This window comes from Rhinoderma darwinii, chromosome 2 (assembly GCF_050947455.1).
Source record: "Rhinoderma darwinii isolate aRhiDar2 chromosome 2, aRhiDar2.hap1, whole genome shotgun sequence".
NCBI lineage: Eukaryota > Metazoa > Chordata > Amphibia > Anura > Rhinodermatidae > Rhinoderma > Rhinoderma darwinii.
In genome coordinates this window covers 173072146-173093317 of record NC_134688.1, presented here as the reverse complement: position 1 = coordinate 173093317, position 21172 = coordinate 173072146, and the positions used below count along the sequence as shown (strand labels likewise).

The following is a 21172-nucleotide window of genomic DNA, read 5'->3' as shown; positions in this document are numbered from 1 at the left end:
TGGTCATTTTACTGTGAGTGGAGGGACTGATGGCCATTTTATTGTGAGTGGGGGGCTGATGGTTATTTCACTGTGAGTGGGGGGGGCTGATGGTCTTCAAGTGGTTTCCACCTCTGACCTCAAATTGAAATTAATAGTAGGAAGAAAATAGCTGTGGCGCTCGTTTGGAGCTTTTTTTGCTGCGTCTTTTGCATTCGCTTCAACGGCTTAAAAAAACCCCACAAAAAAACCCCCATCAAATAACGCTGTCAATTCAAAAGCAGATTTTTTCTGCCTTACAAAAAATGCTGTGTGAACATACCCTAAGAATGTAGTGCTTATTTTTAGCTATTTTCTGTCTTTCTCTAAACAATTTTTGGTAGGGGTGCCCTGAGGATTTTTTTTTTTCCAGGGGTGCCTCAAGTCCGAAAAGGTTGGGAAACTCTGTACCAGGCTACAGAGGCGCCTGCAGCCTATGAGGCGCAGGATCAGGATCCCTGCGCAGTCGGCATGATGACATCTCTGGATCAAGCCGGCCTACGCAAGGATCCTGTCATCAGCATTGTGGATAAGCTCCATTCGTCGTGGGAATGGGGCCTAGATGAGTACAATTTTTTTTGTTTGGGGGGCACTGTCTGCAAAGGAGAGGTGGGGGCTGTATGGCACCGTCTACAAGGAGGTGGGGCTGTATGGCACTGTCTACAAGGGGGAGGTGGGGGGCTGTATAGCACTGTCTACAAGGAGGTGGGGGGCAGTATGGCACTGTCTACAAGGGGAATGTGGGGGCTGTATGTCACTCTCTACAAGGGGGAGGTGGGTGCTGTATGACACTGTCTACAAAGGGGCGGTGGGGGCTGTATGACATTGTCTACAAGGGGGAGGTGGGGGGCACTGTGTACAAGAGGGAGGTGGGGGCTCGATGGCACTGTCTACAAGGAGGAGGTGAGGGATTATGGCACTGTCTACAGGGAGGATGTACGGCACAATCTACAGGTGCACTTTCTACAAGGGGGGCTGTGGGGGCATTATACTCTGTGGAGGCCACTAAGCGAACTTCATACTGTGTAGGGGCACTACAGGGGGCAATATAATGTGTGTGGCACTTAGGGGGCATAACACTGTGTGGGCACAATTAGGGGACAAAATACTGTGTCCTTGAAGGCGTTATAATATATTACATTATTAAATATTATTATACTGTGTGTGGGGCACTAAAGGGGCATTACACTGTGTGGGGGCACTATATAGGGCATTATACTGTGGGGAGGAATTATGCTTTTTTATAGGGCATTTTTTATAAAGGCGTGGGGCGCAGAAAGATAATTTCGCACGGGGCGCCATCTACCCTAAGGACGGCCCTGTGCACGATGATATATTAATCCATTTATTCTAAAACAATAAGGGCCATAACCTGGTGGAGATGCCATTTGTGCTCCCATTGATGCAAATACAAGAGAACTATTAATTGACCGTATTTTATCCACACAGTTTTTAGAATGACCATGCTGATATCTCATAAGTTGTTCAATTAATGTGGAAATTCGAATGTGATCTAATTTTACTACTGATTTTGAGCAACATTTAGAAAACTTTCTAGGTCTTTCTCTTGGAAAGTGTTTAGCATTACAAAATTCACAGTGCCACATGAATGTCTTGCAACAGAATTTTCATCATGTATGTCGTTTAAGGCCTTATAGCGTGTAGCATTTTCAGAGAGCTCTGTCATCTCTATTATTGCAGGCTTTGATGCCATCGAATAGTTCCTTCAGGCCGTTCTTGTTTTATGTTTCTGAGTTGCCTTTCAGCTTTTTGATTGCTGAGTTTTGCCCTTTTTTTGGGGTCATGTTTTGTGCTTCTGCAATATTCACATGTGATGAGATTCAGCTTCAGTTTGTTGTGGTGTAATTTCATTATGATGATCACGCAAACACTGAAGTTCAGCATTCCTTTCATCTGCAGCTCGTTGTTGGCGCCTTGTTCTGTCATGATTGGCTTTGCGACGTTTAGCATCAGCTTTTTCTTCTGCCATTAGCTCTCATTTTGGACATGGCATTGTTTATAGAAGTAAAGTACTGTTGTCGTCTGCAGTGCATTCACCCCCCCAACACGCACGCACACACACACACACACACACACACACACACACACACACACACACACACACACACACACGCGCGCACGCACACACACACACACACATCATGTGACCTTTGGCATTCAATTAACAGGGTTACATAACATCTATGGGCTAACTGAATAGGAATAATGGTGGAATTATTGTAACAGCTCATTAGCTGTGTATGTATGTACCTCTATTACATTGATGTCTGTCTCTAGGTGATGTCATGCCCATAGCAACCAATCAGAGCTCAGCTTTCCTTATTATACTGCTCTGGTAAAATGAAAGCTGTGCTGTGATTGGTTGTTATGGGCAACAAAGAGTTTTTATTTTAGACAGTTTGGATAAATCTGCTGACTAAAACAACATGTTTATTAAGGGAACCTGTCACCAGCATTTTCACCACTAAACTCACAACACCTACCTGAGGTAGAATGGTCCATGCAGGGAGATGAGAGGCAGGCTGAGAAGTAGGTCTCAGCAGTTACATTTAGCACTATGTATGTATACTTCAAGCTGCCCCTGAATGGCCAAAGTGGTTACACCATGTGAGAATAAGTGAGTCATTGACAACACGACCAACCTTTTATAGTTAATATTTTAGTATCATTGTCTTGGCACTAAATGGCTATATGGTGGCATTTTGTGGGCTAATGTTACGAGAAAAACTGTATAAAAATGGCGAGGGTCCTACATTGCTTGTTGCCCAAGGTCCCATTTACTTTGAATGTTTCATTTTTGTATGGAGTTTATCTTTCATTGGCTAAATCAATAGATTAAACATGTAAGCCTTCTTAATAGATTAAACCAATTTTATGGCTATTTGGTGAGCCAGAAGAAAATCAGAAGAATGTTGTGTGAAATGAGGAGTAGAAAATGGATAAAAAAAATGTTACATTTGCTGAAATTGAAACTCGTAATTCTAACATTTGACCTTCAACCCAAAGTTTTAATTTAAGATAACCAATGACGATCCGTAAAATTTAAGCATTGGAGTGGGCCACAAGCGAATGTGCAAGACTGACCAATAGTTACCAGTTTAACTAATCTTTACTTAGATGAAAATGTATCATATTCTTTGTCAAATGTATCCAAAAGTATTTGATAGATTTCACAATAATTTCAGCACCACTGAATATTGTTCTGCATTAATAGAGCTTCATACACTATTGCACATGTTACATGCATAGTACACTGTATGTTTCTGCAAAGAAAACTTTCAGACACCTACCAAATTTATGTTAGCAAGGAGTATGGAACAGAAGGAAGGGAGTATGAGTGCTAGATCAGACTTCAGAAGGTTTGCTTGCATTCTGTTACCATGGAGACATATAGTTCTGCATAGGAGATGCAGACACAAAACCATATTAAATATTAATACAAATTATTTGCAAAGTTGCCTAATTTTTATATTTTAGATGCAATAGAGCAAATACATTTATCATCCATCCACAATCTCATAGAGTTTATAAGGCGTTGCAGCACATGTGCTTGATCGCTGCTCCATTTGAACTTGAACCATGGTAACGTGGATAAGGAAATAAAGGGGACGCTGGGCCACGATTTTAGAAATCGGTGACCATACATTTATCACTTATCCTGTGGATAGCTAATAAATGTATTTGGTGGGAAAACCCCTTTTCAAGATCAATTCCAGGTCGAATTGATCATTTATTCATTGCTAGCAAATGTGAATTTAGAATGATGGTATTTTGACCAGTTTAACCCCTTTCTGACATTTAACATAAGTGTACATCATGGCCGGGAAGGTGGAGTACGGCAACATTTGCAGGCAACATTTCACTGTAACAGCTAGGATCGAAGATAACTCCAATTTCAGCAGTTTAACCACTTAAATGCTGTGGTCAATAGTGACCGCAGCATTTAAGCCATTAGAAAGAGTTGGCATTGCTGTGTATTGAGCCAGCGATCAAACGATCGCTTGTTCAAGTCCTCTAGGGGGTTTAAAAATTTAAAGATTAAATTAAGACTTCAGTAATGTAAAAAAAAAATTGAAATATTAAAAGTATGGAAAAATAACCTTGTTTTTCCCCTAAAGTAATGTAAAAAATAAATAAAATAAATATAATTGATATCGCCGCTTCCGTAAAAGTCCGAACTATTGCAATATAACTTTATTTAATAAGGATAAACGTCGTAAAGAAAAACGCCAATTTTGCTTTTTTTTGATCATCAAAGCTACCAGAAAAAAATTAACTAAAAAGTGTCCAAAAAGCTGTATGTACAGAAACGAACGAAAATTACAGCTTGCCCCGCAAAAAAAACATGTCCTCAAACCGCTGCATCGATGTAGAAATAAAAAGTTATGGCTCTCGTATTATGGCAACACAAAACAATTTGCTTTTTATAACAAATAGTTTTGTCTTTGTAACAGACAGCATTACATCATAAAAAAATAATAATTTGGAGTCACTGTAATCGTATTGACCTGCAGAATAAAGTTAGTATGTCATTTTTACTGCACAGTGAACGCCGCAAAAACAAAACCCAAAAAGCAACGGAGGAATTGTTTTTTTTTTCCCATTTCACCCTACAAATAATTACATTTCTGGTCCAAGCACATTATATGGTACATTAAATAGTGCCATTAAAAAATACAACTCGTCCCCCAAAAAACAAGTCCTCATAAGGCTATGGACGGAAAAATAAAGTTATGGCTTTTGGAATGCAAGAAGGAAAAAGCGTAAATGGAAAAACAAAGAATGACTATGGCGGCAAGGGATAAGGACGCAGCCACTTTTGGACCAAATGACACAGCCTCATTTTTTTAAATCTGACATGTGTCACTTTGTGTGGTAATAACTCGGAAATGCTTTTACCTATCCGAGCGATTCTGAGACTGTTTTCTCGTAACATATTGTACTTTATGCTAGTGAAAAAATTTGGTCGATAAATTCAATATTTTTTGTGAAAAACACCAAAATTTTGAGAACATTTTCAAACATTAGCATTTTTCTAACTTCAAATGTATCTGCTTGTAAGACGGATAGTTATACCACACAAAATAGTGACTAGTTAACATTTCCCATATGTCTACTTTATATTTGCATAATTTTTTGAACATCCTTTTATTTTTCTAGGACGTTACAAGGCTTATAAGTTTAGCAGCAATTTCTCAAATTTTCAAGAAAATTTCAAAAGCCTATTTTTTTAGGGTACAGTTCAGATCTGAAGTAGCTTTGAGGGCCTTATATATTAGAAACCCCCACAAATCACCCCATTTTAAAAACTGCACCCCTTAAAGTATTTAAAACAGCATTTAGAAAGTTTGTTAACCCTTTATGCGTTTCACAGGAATTAAAGCAAAGTGGAAGAGAAATTTGCAAATTTCATTTTTTTTTGCAGAAACTCAATTTTAATCCATTTTTCCTGTAATACTGAAGGCTTTTACCAGAGAAACACAACTGAATATTTATTGCCCTGATTCTTCAGTTTTTAGAAATATCCCACATGTGGCCCTAGTGTGCTACGGGCCTGAAACAAAGGCCCCAGTAGCAAAGGAGCACCTAGTGGATTTTTTGGCCTTCCTTTTCTTAAATTATAGTTCAGGCACCATGTCAGGTTAGAAGAGGTCTTGTGGTGCAAAAACAAAGGAAACCCCCCAAAAGTGACTCCATTTGGGAAACTACACCCCTAGTGGAATTTATCGAGGGGTGTAGTGAGCCTTTTGACCACACAGGTATTTCATAGATTTCATTAGAATTGGGCAGTGAAAATGAAAAATTACATTATTTTCCAATAAGATGTAGCTTTACCTCAGAATTTTTTATTTTTTCAACAAATAAATGCGGAAAAACACCCGAACATTTGTAAAGCAACTTCTCCAGAGTACGGAAATGCCCAACATGTGGTCATAAACTGCTGTTTGGGCAAGCGGCGGGACTCAGAAGGGAAGGCACGCCATTTAGCTTTTGGAGTACAGATTTTGCTGATTTGATTTCTCTGCACCATGTCGCATTTGTAAAGCTACTAAGGTACCAGTACAGTGGAAACCCCCAAAAAGTGACCCCATTTGGGAAACTACACCCCTAGAGGAATTCAACTAGGGGTGTAGTGAGCATTTTGAACCCCCAGGTGTTTCATAGATGTCATTAGAATTGGGCAGTAAAAATGAAAAATTACATTTTTTTCCACTAAGACGTAGTTTTAGGTCAAAATGTTTCATCTTCTCATCAAATAAAGGAGAAAAAGTACCATAACATTTGTAAGGCAACTTCTCCAGAGTACGGAAATACCCCATATATGGTAATAAACCACTGTATGAATACACATCAGGGCTCAGAAGGGAAGGAGCGCCATTAGGTTTTTGGAGAGCAGATGTTGCTGGACTGGTTTTTCTGCACGATGTCGCTTTTGCAAAGCCCCTTAGGTACCAGTACAGTGGAAACTACCCGAAAGTGACTCCATTTGGAAAACTACACCCATTGAGGAATTCATCTAGGGGGGTAGTGAGCATTTTGACCCCACAGATGTCTCATAGATTTTATTAGAAATGGGCAGTGAAAATGAAAAATTACATTATTTTCCAATAAGACGTAACATTGGTTCAAAATTTTTCATTTTCTCAACAAATAAAGGAGAAAAAGCACCGTAACATTTCTAAAGCAACTTCTTCAGAGTAGGGAAAATACCCCACATGTGGTCATAAACTGCTATTTAGACATACAGCAAGGCTCTAAATGGAAGGAGCGCCATTTAGTATTTGCAGTGGAGATTTTACAAGATTCATTTTTTGACACCATGTTGCATTGAGCTATAGTACCAGTACAGTGGTACCCCGAAAAATTACTCCATTTTGGAAACTAGATCCCTCAAAGAATGTATCTAGCGGTGTAGTGAGCATTTTGACCGCACAAGTGTTTTGCAAAAATGAGTAAACAATAGATGTTGCAGATTGAAAATTGCCATTTTACACAGATATGCCATTTCAGTGCCCAATATATTGTGCCCAGCTTGTACCACCGTAGACACATAGCCCATAAATTGTTAAGCGGGTTCTCCAGCATACAGTAATACCCCATATGTGGTCAAAAATTGCCGTTTGGGCACACTGCCAGGATCAGTTGGACCACCATTTGGCTTTTGAAGCGCAGATTTTGCTTGGTGTTTTACTGGTATTTCAGCTTATAATGTGGGGGCATATGTAAGCTGGGCGGAGTACATCAGGGTATATGTAAGATGGGCGGAGTACATCAGGGTATATATAAGCTGGGCGGAGTACATCAGGGCATAATAGGATGATGTAATAATGGGGTGAATGAATAATCCATGGATTGGTGGGGTATGCTTTGAACCAATCCTTTATGCACAGGCCGGATTTATTGGGTATTATACAAAATATCTGCGCTCCAGTATTGCCTAATCTTTGACTTCTTCAATAGCCCTACAAGCAGCACAAGGCCCTAAAGTTTCCTCATCTCCGCTGCATCTACGGGGTCCACCTTTGGGGTCCAGCAAATGGCGATGTGGGGTTTTTAGTGACTACTAAACTACTGGACCTAAAAAATTAGTCTGGGCCGTCATTTAGCATCATTTTGCATCATTGCGTTTTGAGAGTCATAACGTGTTATTTTTCCGTTGACGGAGCTGTGTGAGGGCTTGTTTTTTGTGGAACGAGCTGTAATTTTTATTGGTTCCATTTTGGGGTACATGCAATTTTTTTAATCACTATTTATTCAATTTTTTGGGAGATGAGGAAACCAAAAAACAGTACTCTAGCACGGTTTTGTTTTTTTATTTTTTACAGTGTTCACCGTGCAGTATAAACAACATGTTAACTTTATTCTGCGGGTCGATACGATTACAGCGACAAAATACGAAATTTATATTGTTTTTTTTACGTTTCACTACGTTCCCACAATAAAAATATTATTTTATAAAAATAAATCATGTTTTAGTGTCGCCATTTTCTGACAGCCATAACTTTTTTATTTTTTAGTTGATATCGCTGGGGAAGGCTTGTTTTATTCATGACGAACTGTAGTTTTCATTGGTACCATTTTGCGTTACTTGCAAGTTTTTGATCACTTTTTATTAAATTTTTTTTGAGACAAGATGACCAAAAAATGAAATACTGTAATTGTTTTTTATTAAAAAAAATTACGGTGTTCACCGTGCGGTAAAAATAATGTGATATTTTTATAGATCAGGCCGTTCCGAACGCGACAATACCTATTATGTATAGTTTTTTGTCATGTTTTCATTTTTTTTTTTTTATAATAAACGAGTTGATCAGGGAAATAGGGCGATTGTTGTTTTTATTAGTTAAAACTTTTATTTATTTCTTTTTCTTTAACATTTCTTTTTACTTTTTTCACTTTTTTTTTTTAACACTGACCTGGGGACTTGAAGATCTGGTCTTCTGATATCCGGTATAATACCCTGCACTACTTATGTAGTGCAGTGTATCGTAACTGTCATTCTTCATTTGACAGTTAGCTTATTACGTCATGTCTCGGGCAGTACCGAATAGGCTTCCCTACCTGGGCAACCAGGAAGCCTATCAACGGCTTCCTGGTTGCCATAGCAACCATCGCCACCCACAAACCATCGCGGGGGGGGGGGGCCAGAGGGAGCTCCCTCCCTCTGTCAACCACTTCAATGCAGCGCACGCCATTGACAGCCGCATTGAAGTGGTTAAATGGCTGAGAACGGCGGTAACTGCCATTGCAGCAGAATGTCAGCAGTGTATGACAGCTGACAGCCGCTGAAGATGTAGAGCGCACAGCTCCTGTGCCGGCTTTATCTACAGGGCGTGAATGTACGCCCTATTGCGGGAACGCACTTTGAATTTGGATGTAAAGTCACGCCCAAAAGCAGGAAGGGGTTAAAGGTTGTAGTCAGCCTCCAGCAAGCGAGGCTAGCAAATACTGTCTAGTCATCTGAATTACAATGCAAGAACATGAAGTTTCTGAATCTGTTAGTCAATTTAGCCCTTAGTCCAGAAAAACTGAGATTTTTTAATACAAATCAAATATTGAAAATCTAATGCCTTGTGAAATTGCAGAGAGTATTGCTTCCTTTCATTGTATTGGGCTCATAGCTTTGTCACTAGCAAAGTAGTTAATTATTAATTATGATTGTTTAGTAGCATCATAGCAATGTCAAAGCTAAGGTCATGTATTGTATAAATAGCATTAATGCCCTGATTATCTGAAATGAGTCCTTTGTATAGCAGATTCCGAAAAAGAGAAGTGTTTGTAAATGTCAAGCATTTAAATTGTTTAATCAATTTTTATTACACAATGATAATACTTAAGCAAGGACACACGCTTTCCAGGATATTGTTTCTTTTTTTGTTTTGTTTTATTTTTATTTTTTTTAGAAGAAATTACATTAATGCAACAATAAATAAAATAGTGGTTTCTGATGAACAATGGCTTTTCTAGTCAAATGTGTCCAGACTACAATGAATAATACAATTAAACTGGCTATTGCCTGTAGTAACTGATACTTATAAGAAAAACGAGTGCTTTGCAAAATGGTTTTGCAGTTAAAAGTATTCTTACTTAATGGTTTCTTTCAATGTTGCTTGCAATACTTCTCTCCTGTGATAATTAATGTGATGGTGGCAGACGCAGTTGCCAGATGGGGCAGTACTGTTCTCAAGGCAATAGAACTATTCAGGCAATCTGCAGTGAAATTCTGCAACTAAGTACAGTACAATGTTAGTGAAGAGGGTTTTAACCCCATTCACTCACAGAGTAAAAAATCTCCTGCGCATTGTAGGCATGCTGTAGAATTTCAAATCCGCACCATGCCCTATCGGTCACGGGAATGTTGTAAATTTTCACCACGGATTTCATTCATTGCAATGCAAGGAATGATAATACATGGCCCCCTTCTACACCAAAATCAACAATGAAATACTTGTGTATTTCATTGTGAATTTTGGTACGGATATTTAGGCCAGCTCCGCAGTGTCATTTTTATGTGATGTGTGAACATAGCCTAAGGCCCTGCTGCAAAGCTTCTATGCAGGAGAGGCTTTGGATATCGTACGTTTGCTTCGGCAACAGTACTGCGTGAACTGCCAGCTGTATTGTCCAATGTCAGTTTTAGGAGGTGCCTTTTAACGTCTCTAGAGATAATGGTACCCAATCTCTTGGGGCCAGTGTTATCTGGGGCCGTGTTTTTAGAATGCTTCTAAGGCAAGTTCTCTATACAGATGTAGCCATCTTTAACTTGATTCTGATAACTTGTTGCAGCACAATATCACACAACAAAAGCCATTGAAAAGTCATTGAGAAAGGCAAGATAAGAGATCTAGCCATTGTTTATTTAATGCGTTAAAAGTCAAGGTAAAGATGGCTACATCTATACTTAAATTAAAGTACACCCAAGGCTCATACACTGTGCTGCACCCATTAAAAGCGCAGTTTAAGGACAATGTATAATCCTCTAGAGCAGGGGTGCACAACATGCTGCCCGGGTACCACATGTGGCCTGCAATGCCATTCTGTGTGACCCCCAAGGATCAGAAAACAGAAATACGTGGTCTCTGACCAGTTAAATACCCCCTTTATGTATAAATTGAATATTCTTTGTCATAAAGACAGCCGCATCCTTCTGATCCAGAGATGGAGAGTCATTAGATGGCTGCCTACTTCATTGTCTCTTCCATGCATTGATCAGCAATATCAGTGCAGGACTAGGAAGATACATGTGAGTTGCTGCTCACATGTATCTTCCATGTCAGAGAGAAGAGGAATGGCAAGAAGCAGAATGCCATGCAGTAGTTGGCACTGTTATGAGGAGGGGTACAGTCATCACAGTAATGTATGTAAATGTGGCTTTGCTTCGTCCCACAGGTTGACATGACCATGACACGACAGTTGCAAGAAATCCATCAAGTTTGTATTTCTAACGATTGTCAAGTCACAGTTGCAGCAACCTGTGGGTCGCAACGCAGCCAAATTCACTTTTATTACGGTGATGCTGGCAGCTAGACACAGCGATGTTTGGCCTTGTGACCTGTGTCAGGACCAAAGTCGCCATGTAGCCCTAGTCTAAGCACTGACTGCATTGACTAGACATGCCCATCCCAAGCCTAGATTTGTGGGTGTCCCCAGTAAAGGATGGCAAAACTGAAGGCATGTCTAAACCATTATGGTCTGCTACATATAATTCAATAAACTCATTTATTGCTAATGAAGAGCAATGTAAAAAATGCGAGGACCAACATTTATTATCTGCATTTATTCTCTTTATCTTACAGGAAAAGTAACAGCACCGTTCATGAATAGTTATAAAAAAAATCTGGTAGTAAATGTGTAGTGTGACAGAACAGTTTTCTTTCAGCAGTTTTTGTAGTCAACTATAACACATCTATGCAGAGGAAAAGAAGCCCCATGTGAACACCTACAGTATGACCAGGGAACTTCTAATATTGAGTTACTGTATAATAAGGGCAGGGTATTCATAGATAACACATCCCTAATAAATGCTAATAAGATCACTTCCATAAACTCCATGACTATATATCATGGCATCACCAGCAATCATTTATAAACATATTATTTACAAAAGTTTATACAAATACTAATGTCACATATGTGCTGTATAATCCGTACAAGTCTTACATAGGTCATAGAGACGGTGGTAACTTGTTGAGAATGGTTCAGTGCTTAAGAGTAATTTACAGAATAGAAAAAACTGATCAACATCTCAGTGGAGAGTTGTGCAGAATATGTATCTCTGAGATGTTTATTAGTTTTACCATCTTAAGGAAAATATCACAGCAAGCTGTATGCCCCATTTCTGTGTGCATAGGAGTTGACCCTTTGTAGCTTTTCTCGCATTATTATAAGTAAAGACACACACACAGACACACACACACAGAAACACAGAAACACTCATATAATATATATATATTTACAATTCAATTCTATATAGTAGTCTTTCCAATATATAAAATGTTCCTTACAAATGGTCACCCTAATGTCTGAGAAGCATTCTATACATTTACTTCTTAGAGAATAATCAAGCAGGCCTTGCAATTTCTCAGGGCATCCAGTGGGTCACCGGTTAATGAGATTTAATTCCGATTCCAAACTGTGGGTGTACTAGACTGACACTGTAAACAGGAGATAATGGTGAAAAACAAAGGGAAAAGGGGGGGAGGAAACCTCCAGCTCACCAGTCCTGCATCCCACACTCAGAACTCACCCGGATCTTCGTGACGGCACACGGCAAACAACGTAGAAGGAAAGAAGGTAGGATCCAGCGAAGTTGGTGGATAAAAGGAAATCAATGTTTCCACTTTATTGACATAAACAATCAAATTATAAAAAAGGGGAGTGAGAGCACAGTAACAAGGTGGTCTCAAGATGGCAAAAATCGGAAGCCTACGCGTTTCGAACAAAATCTATGTTCTTATTCATTGCTGACATGAATAAGAACATAGATTTTGTTCGAAACGCGTAGGCTTCCGATATTTGCCATCTTGAGACCACCTTGTTACTGCGCTCTCCCTCCCCTTTTTTTATCATTCAATTGTTTATGTCAATAAAGTGGAAACATTGATTTTCTTTTATCCACGAACTTCGCTGGATCCTATCTTCTTTCCTCCCAGGAGATAATGGTACTTAGCAAGCCAGTTATCAGCAGACGCTCAGAAAGAGGGAAAAGTTTAGTTAGAAGTTTCGGGGGCCCAACAAATAATATTTGTTTTTCTATGTCTTTTTATGGCTGTTTTATTTTTTAAATTTCTCACATTACTTTACTTTTCTGACCTATACTTATTTTATCTATCTATCTATCTATCTATCTATCTATCTATCTATCTATCTATCTATCTATCTATCTATCTATCTATCTATCTATCTATCTACCGTATTTTTCTGACTATAAGATGCAGTTTTTAGCAGGAATAAATCTTGCTAAAAAGTCTCTGCGTCTTATAGTCCGCAGTCAAGGTACCCGGCATCGCCGGGCCCCATGACCGCTTCATTACTTTACCCCTTCTTGACCGATGACGTGCCGACACATCATGGAGCGGGGGGGTGGGGCATAATGCTACGCTGCTTCCATAACTGTCATTCACTACTATGGGAGTTAGGGAAACAGCGTAGTTAAGCTGTTTCAGTGACTCCACATGTAACCAAGTAGCCGCTGGTTCAAGTCCCCTAGGGGAACTAATAAAATGTGTAAAAAAAAAATGTTAGATACATTTTCAGGAGTGTAAAAAAAAAAAATATTAAGACTTTAAAAAAAAAACCTTTTCCCATTTTTCCCCAAGCACAATGTAAAAAAATAAAATAATTTGGTATCGCTGCGTCCATAAAAGTCTGATCTATTACACTATACCATTATTTAACTCGCACGGTGAGTTTAAAAATGTAAAACATCAAAATAGTTTTTGGGTCACCTTAGTGCTTAAAATATGAAATAAAGAAAAAAGTGATCAAAAAAATCGTATGTACCAAAAAATGGTGCCAATAAAACTACAGCTCGTCCCGCAAAAAATTAAGCCCTCACACCTAAAACTTGGGTGCGTCTTATGGTCAGATGCATCTTATAGTCCGAAAAATACGGTATCTATCTATATGTCTATCTATCTAGTTTTCCTGTTGTAAATTAATTTTGTATGTCATTTTTCTTTCTGTACCTGCGTTCAATATACTATATGCCCTGCTCACATGTCTGTCCATTTGTCAGACTGGGGTTCCTTGGGTCCATTAGAGAAAATAATAGTTTGGGCCCACCCTCCATTTATACAGAACTTGTGCATTTCTACTCTTAGTTTCATCGTAAACTTTGTTGTTATTATTGTGCACACAGGACATCATCAATAAAAATATATAATCAATAAGGTCTAATAGGTTATTTGTGAACCAACTCATGAGAAATAGACCCTAGTGGAAAGTGACTGGCTCCGAAGTCAGCTCCAAATAGAATTGTCTTCTGCTGGATCTTTGGGGCCTATTTTGTGTCGGTCTGAGCTCTCTGGAGGATTTTATGATACTCTGTTGGGTTAGTCAACATTTTATTTCCTTATACGTGTATGTTCAACTTCTTGTTACCCTAGTCTAACATTCACAGTGTAGGGCCCTTGCTTAGATGCGTCACGAGAGCCCTCTTTTTAAATCCAGCCCTGTATACAAGACATAATGTACAGTTTATCACCATATATATATTAACATAAACCTCACACATTAACACCGAGACATTGAAATGATTAATTCATGCATTTCATTTACACAAATTGTTACACAAATTTAAAAACACTTTGGGGGCAATTTATTAGGACTGGCATTTTATACGCCAGTATTAATATAAAGAAAGTTGGAGTCAAATGCATCTAATTTATTAAGAGGCGCACACCTTTTAATAATTTAGGCGCATTTCAGACAATCCGCACGCTAGAGGTTTGTGCCATTATTTTGTATTTTGCTGGACACGACCATTCTACTAAGCTACGCCTACTTTTTTGAAAAGTGCCGTGAGCAGTCGAAATGGCAGAAGGACCCAAAAAGTTGTTAAATACCCCCTTTATGTATAAATTGAACATTCTTTGTCATATATATATTTATATATATATATTTATAGACAAAAACCTGGCAGCAAAAAGCCTCTTTGTATTAGAAGGTGATGGCTTCTCCAGTGTTCACCTCCATTTAAGATGACTGAGTGGGAGCAGTATTTCTCTTTTCAGTCTGTGTTAAGTCTTTCTGCCAGGTTTCCCCATCTTCACACAGCTTTCTTCTCCAGTCCATTAGCTCTTGCAATGCAGCACTCTCATTCTCTGACATCCTTAACTGATGAATAACCTGGAAGAAAGAATAATCAAGTCCCAATCTATTATTTTATTTTTTAATCTTAATATTACTTAATCTTTATCATACTTCAGATGGTCGCAGCAAACACAAAGATTTAACCATGATCTGACAAACGTTTTCATATCCGAACATTTGTTTTTAGATCCCATACATGCAAAGATGTTTCTGAATACAAATTTCCTTATGAAAAATCCTTCTGATTTAAAGTTTAGATTGTCTCAAACGGAAAGTTTTCTAAAGTTGGTGCACAAATGACTGTATCATATTGGCCGCCGACAATATTTTTGAAGCAGGTATGATAAAAATCCAATCAATTGAATAGATTTTTGGTCAGAATTGGTTTTGTCACCATGGATACAATGATTATCACTCCAACTGCTCTGAATTGGTTAGATCAGTCAAATTATCAGACTGTAGTAAGTTTATTTAATTTTTAGGGTGGTCCTCATTGAAACAGACATTAAGCCAAAATCAGAATATTGTAGCTTGAACAATCAACATTGACTTTTTCAAGTTATGTTTAAAATACATATGCTATACTGGAAACTCATATACTGTATACCTCAAAACTGTTAGTATGGTAGTTAACAGATCCTTGTTTTTTCTATGAGTATAATCACAAAATTTCCAAACTTGTTTGAAAATCAATAAATCATAGATTTAGATCCTTTGAAAATACAAAAACGCAACACCACAAAATAGATTGTACCCATAGGAGTCCTAAAACCCTCCAGTGTTTAAAAAAAAAAAAAAAAAAAAGACAGTTCCAGTTATTCTAAATTCATCATGGGAAGAGCCCCATAGGTCTAAGTATACATTTTGTACAATATTCTATTAAAGTTACTTTTACTAATGAATGTTTATGTTATTGCCTGAAGTACAGAGGGAAACACCATGACTCCAATTGGTTTAATACAATCATTAATTACATTAAATTCTACTTTTGCCAATAGAAAAAAAATATATGCATACATAAGACTCTTTGTATAAACTTGAAAAAAAGCTAGGGTTACTTGTAAATGATTAAAATATATGTGAAAGGGAAATAACCTTTTACGGGAATGTATTGTAAAAGTACAGGCTGTTTTATATTATGGGTACCATACAGGTGGTATAATGCCACATGCATTTGTACATTTCCACTGAGTTATCAAGAAGAAGGAAATTACTAACATCACAGGTTCAACAAAGAAATGGTAATACCTCTGTGCCACCAGGGTTTACAGATAGCTCTGGGTCTGGGCTATCAGTTGTATTAACAATATTAAAGGGGGATTCCTAGAATTGACAATTATGACCAATTCACAGGATAGGTGATAATTCTTTGATCACTGGGGCCCCACAGATGGGACCACCATTGATCGTGAGAACAGGGGTCCCAAATCAACAGTTTTTTCTTATTGCTAGACTTCAGTCAGGATGACATTGAATGGAGTGGCAGTCAAACCATTCAAAGTCTATGGGAATGACGGAAACAGCCACGTACAGTGCTTTACTGTTATGGTCAGTCCCATAGACATTGAATGGAGCAGTGAGCTCATACTCGACAGCCGCTCCATTTAAGTTTCTCCTCGGTGTGGGGGGTGCAGTCAGAAGGATCTGCAGGTTCGGAACTTCTGTTTTTGCAATCGGCGGGTGTCCCAGTGGGGGGGCCCCGAACAAAAAGACAATTATCACCTATCCTATGTTGAGGTGATAATTGTCAATTCTGGGATAACCCCTTTAGAAAAATCAAGTCCACCAGGAATTAATTGAGACAAGAAAGTATAGAGATAAATATTGAATACCTAGAATTGTCCCATAAAATTAGGAAGAACCATCAGTTAATATGCTTCTCCTCACTGCAGTATCCCAGCATCTACTGTATATTTTATTCTGGTTGATAATCACCGAGGATACTATACAGATCTGCATGCATAGTAACCTGGTAACATTAAACTCCCAAGTTGTAAACTCTGATATTCTGTTCACTGCAGTTGTAGCCATTTAAATCTGCAACTAAAAGCATTCATTTGGTTATAGTCAGGTAAGATAGTCCGATAAGTCAGGGGCTGAATGAAACAGGAGTGTGGACGTGAACACATTTCTTTTCCAGTTGCCTGTATCATGCTAAACTCTTCAGAGTGCCTGCTTCAGTGACTTAACAATCATATTTTATATGAAGTCTAGTTACATTTTAGCACCAATGTTTTATACATTATTTTCAACTAAGGACCATTAATATAACACATTTTCTAATAAATGATTAAAACATCATTGTGGCTGTAAAATATCAATAAAAACATTGCTGGAAATGCAATGGAGCATTATGCAATACCATTGTAATATAAAACAACATGTAAACTAGTAAAAGATTATATATAGTAAGACCACCTTTATATTATCATTAGGGAAAAGGCTGGAGACCTGATATATGAGCTGTAGCTTTTCATTTCTTCCCTTTGCTCTGGATTTAACAAGACATATGTTGGTTATCACGCTTTGATACAATAATTAGCGCCGATTGCGGTACATTAATTAAGCAGCTCTAAAATAAACATCAGGGAAACGACTCTATGGAGAGTTATTGGAAGCACTAAAGAAGGTTCCTGAAGATATATGGTTGTACTCCAGGCTGTTATCAGGGTACTAAATATAATTAATGTTTTATCAAGAAGCAAGTGTGGACATTTTACTTATTTACTAAAAATGTGCCTTGTATCCATTTTCACGCTGTGTTATATAAATGCAGATTCAATATTAATGCTGTGAAAACTGTCTTAGATTCTCTCAATTTTATCTGCTAAATTGTGGTGTGGATTTACTTGAAAAAGAATCAATGGATCAACTTTATCAACTTTCTGTAGTCAGCAGATGTTTATCTATCGGAGGTAGCCCTAACATGCAGATGACCATCTTTCCAGTATATTTCCTCTAAACTCTCCTTACAAGAGAGCAATGACCTAAAACGGTTAAAGAGGAGACTGTACTAGATGCATAAAATAACCTGGAACCCATCCATAGATGACTGGTCATTTAATAGCAATGGTAGCTAAATACAACAGTAGCACAAATCTCACTATAGTTTGTTACAATCTTCCTTTGTAGATAAAATATATCCGTTTTAAGCCCAGGCTGTTTAGCTCTCACATCATTGCCTACACTGGATACCATTGTATCAACCTCCGAGCTCAGAGCAGGACTAGGTCTGTTCAAATTTTCAGCCTTTTATGTAAACAAGAATATTTCCATGCACTTAGGGGGAGTTCATACAGATTTTTTTTCATGTTTTTTGATGCAAAAACCGCGTCAGAAACTGCGCCAAAAAATGTCCGAAATTGTCTATCAATGATTTCAATGGGAGATGGAGGCGTTTTTTTTTTCTTCCTGCAAGCGGAAGGAAACGCTGGCAGGAAAAAAAGCGTCATGTCCTTTCTTCAGGCATTTTCATCTCTAACCTCTCATTGACAGCAATGGGAAGCAGGGAAAGCATTTTTCACAGCGGTTTTTGCCTGCGTCGCTCAATAGCCGCGGCCAAAAATGCAGCGAAAAACACGCAAAAGTGTTCTACCAGCAGGTAAAATTCTGCCTCAAAATTCCTGAAGGAATTTTGTGGCAGATTTTTCCGCCTGCAAAAAACTCTGTGTGAACTAGGCATAAGGCCATGTTCACACATATAATTGCCAGGATTTACACGCTCAGGAAAATATCAGCATGAACGCGCAACTGATTTTAAAATCTGCAGTATGTTCATTGTTGCCATAGATTCCATGCTAAAAAGCGAAGTGTTAGCTTTGGATTTTCTGAAACATCCACGCCACGAAAGATTTACCATAGGCAAATCCGTGACATGTGACAATGCTTTTACAGCAAGCAGAAATCTTGAACTGAAAATGATGAGGAATGAACACTCAGACATAAAGAATTCAAGATTATCCTCTATGCCCTCTTTACCTTGACTAACCCCACACTCCTTTTTTTCGCAACGAAGTTCTCCTCCGGTCTCTTTGCTCTATCTCCTTGGGCCGACAGGGTTTACAAGACTCATCTGGGCAGTTTGCTCTTAGTGTTTTCCTCTAGTCTCTGAACTCTCTCATGATTTTGTTCTGCCTTAATCCCTCCATTCCTGATAACCTTACCTCTTACATGGTGCGAGTCTGGTCATTGGCGGGTCTCATTCATTTTGCAGATATGTTCGATGCCCGCACTCAAGAATTTAACTTGTTTGATTTCACATTAAAATTGCTTCATATTCCTGAGTGGGAACGGTTCCATATCTTCAGGTAAGGCACTTTGTTTGATCATGTTTTAGATCCACTACAGTGTTTACTCCTAGTATCTTCAAAAGGTTTTGCCATGCGGGAGCAACGACTAAGCGTCTCAGCTGCAATCTACTAAATTCTGATGACTCTCCTATTAGACCTAAATATATGGATAGATGGGAATCTGCTTTTTGTCAACATATCACCCCCAAGGTTTGGAAAATAATCTGGGACAGGGCTTCTAAAACTTAAATCTGCACCACTTACATAGACACACAATATAAACTAAAGAAGTGGTGGTACCATACCCTGACTTGTTCAATAAACTTAACAGCACTATCCCCTCTACATGTTGGAGGTGCCAATCTGGTATTTATTCTTTTTTTTCACATCTTCTGGACCTGCCCAGAAATTACCTCTTTCTGGGAAGAAGTTTGCACTCTAATCTTAGAGGTGTTACACCAATATGTACCCCTCCGGCTGCTAGCTTATCTCCTTAATGTCCCTCATAAAACAACCAGAAGGTCCACCAGGTTGCTGCTACTTCATATTGTCACAGCTGCATAAACTTTAATTGCACACTCATGGAATGTGCCGTCTCCTCCGTCTCGCCTTGACCTTCTTACTCGTTTAAAGGAGATCAGCTGTATTAAATAACTGACACTTTACATCTCTTCCAAGCAATATGGGGACCCCTGGGATTAATTTTGTATTGTAAATTATTACTACCAAAGTACAGTTGTATTTAATGTATCATTGCCTGTGATATTATTGGAATCACACCACTCCTTCCATCTCTGTTTGTTTCCTGTGTCTTCCAAGCCCCCCTACATATTACCTCATGGTACTTTATTTTTATTCTAAATATTTAAGCATTGAACTACTGCCATATTGTGCCTATATTTAATTGACCATGGTGATGTAGTTCTTTTATTCTTAAGACTTTTCTTTTGTAATGCATGCTATTTTGTCTTTTATCAATTGAACTTGTGGATTTCTTTGTCATAATGTTATATGCTTGAGATTGAGATGGTGTTTATTCGTTTCTCTAACCACCTACGTGATATTATACACCTCTTTAATAAAAATGACAGTGATAGAAAATGATGACGAATTTAAAAAAGCATATGAAAAATTTGCATATCTTTTAATTATAAATTAAGTAATCTTTATATACATCAAATTAGAAAACATAATTTAATTTGCCATAAACCCTAACAAATCACATATTTACTTTTACATCCTAACTTGAACCATGATATAAAAAACCTAAATGCTGACAGGTTGCTGTAGTTTAATAAGTGCCACATGACTATCCCAAAAACAATACAATATAATATACTCAATCTTCAGACTGCAAACCTATCAAAGCATACATAATGTCCTTGAAATGATATACCTGGTTGCTGGAATGTTCCTTGTTTCTTGGTAAAGAACAGTTTGCTGCATTACTTCGATATTTGCAATTCATATCTTCACCAGATAGACCTAGAATACATAAAAATAAATTTTATATATATATATATATATATATATATATATATATATATATATACACAATTTACCTAATATTACACCACAGTAACATATTAAGTAAAAGCACTGACCATTTTTCTATTTTCCTCCAGGGAGAGAGAGATGTTCTTTGTAGTCGTTCTCTACTCTATCTAATTGATGGAGGTTATGAATGAGGGACTCTATAAACTCAGAATGCTATAATAGGGTTAGCTAAGCCAGACAACCCGATTAGAGATATCATAATGAAAGAAAATAATAGGTAGATTGCAAAATTGTAGTTATTTTAATAACTATCTTAATTTAATAATTAATGCATGATAAAATAATGACCTCAATAATGATGAAGGTCTGTATCAAAAGCCTTAAACTACCTGTAAAGTTAATCCCTCAATTTTCTAAGTGCAGTCTGTTATATTTTAAGTTATGGTGAACATAAACATGTTGATTTTTTTCCCCCAATAAAAAGCAATATCATTTGCAAGTTATAGTTTAGTAGGTAGACACAAAAAATCATC

General features: G+C 37.8%; 1 protein-coding gene across 4 annotated transcripts in view; it reads right to left on the bottom strand.

Annotated features, from left to right (window-relative positions):
* Positions 1-12659: 12659 nt before the first annotated feature.
* MYO16 (myosin XVI) overlaps positions 12660-21172 on the bottom strand; it is a 397050-nt gene continuing 388537 nt past the window's right edge. For 3 of the 4 annotated variants that reach the window (XM_075852491.1, XM_075852492.1, XM_075852489.1), the window contains exons 34-35: positions 20539-20627; positions 12660-14889 (exon numbers count right to left, since the gene is read on the bottom strand). In XM_075852491.1, the coding sequence (XP_075708606.1) occupies positions 14737-14889; positions 20539-20627 (242 nt within the window). In that variant the 3' untranslated portion in view covers positions 12660-14736. The remainder of the gene's footprint in view (positions 14890-20538; positions 20628-21172) is intronic. The other variant, XM_075852490.1, reaches the window with a different exon arrangement.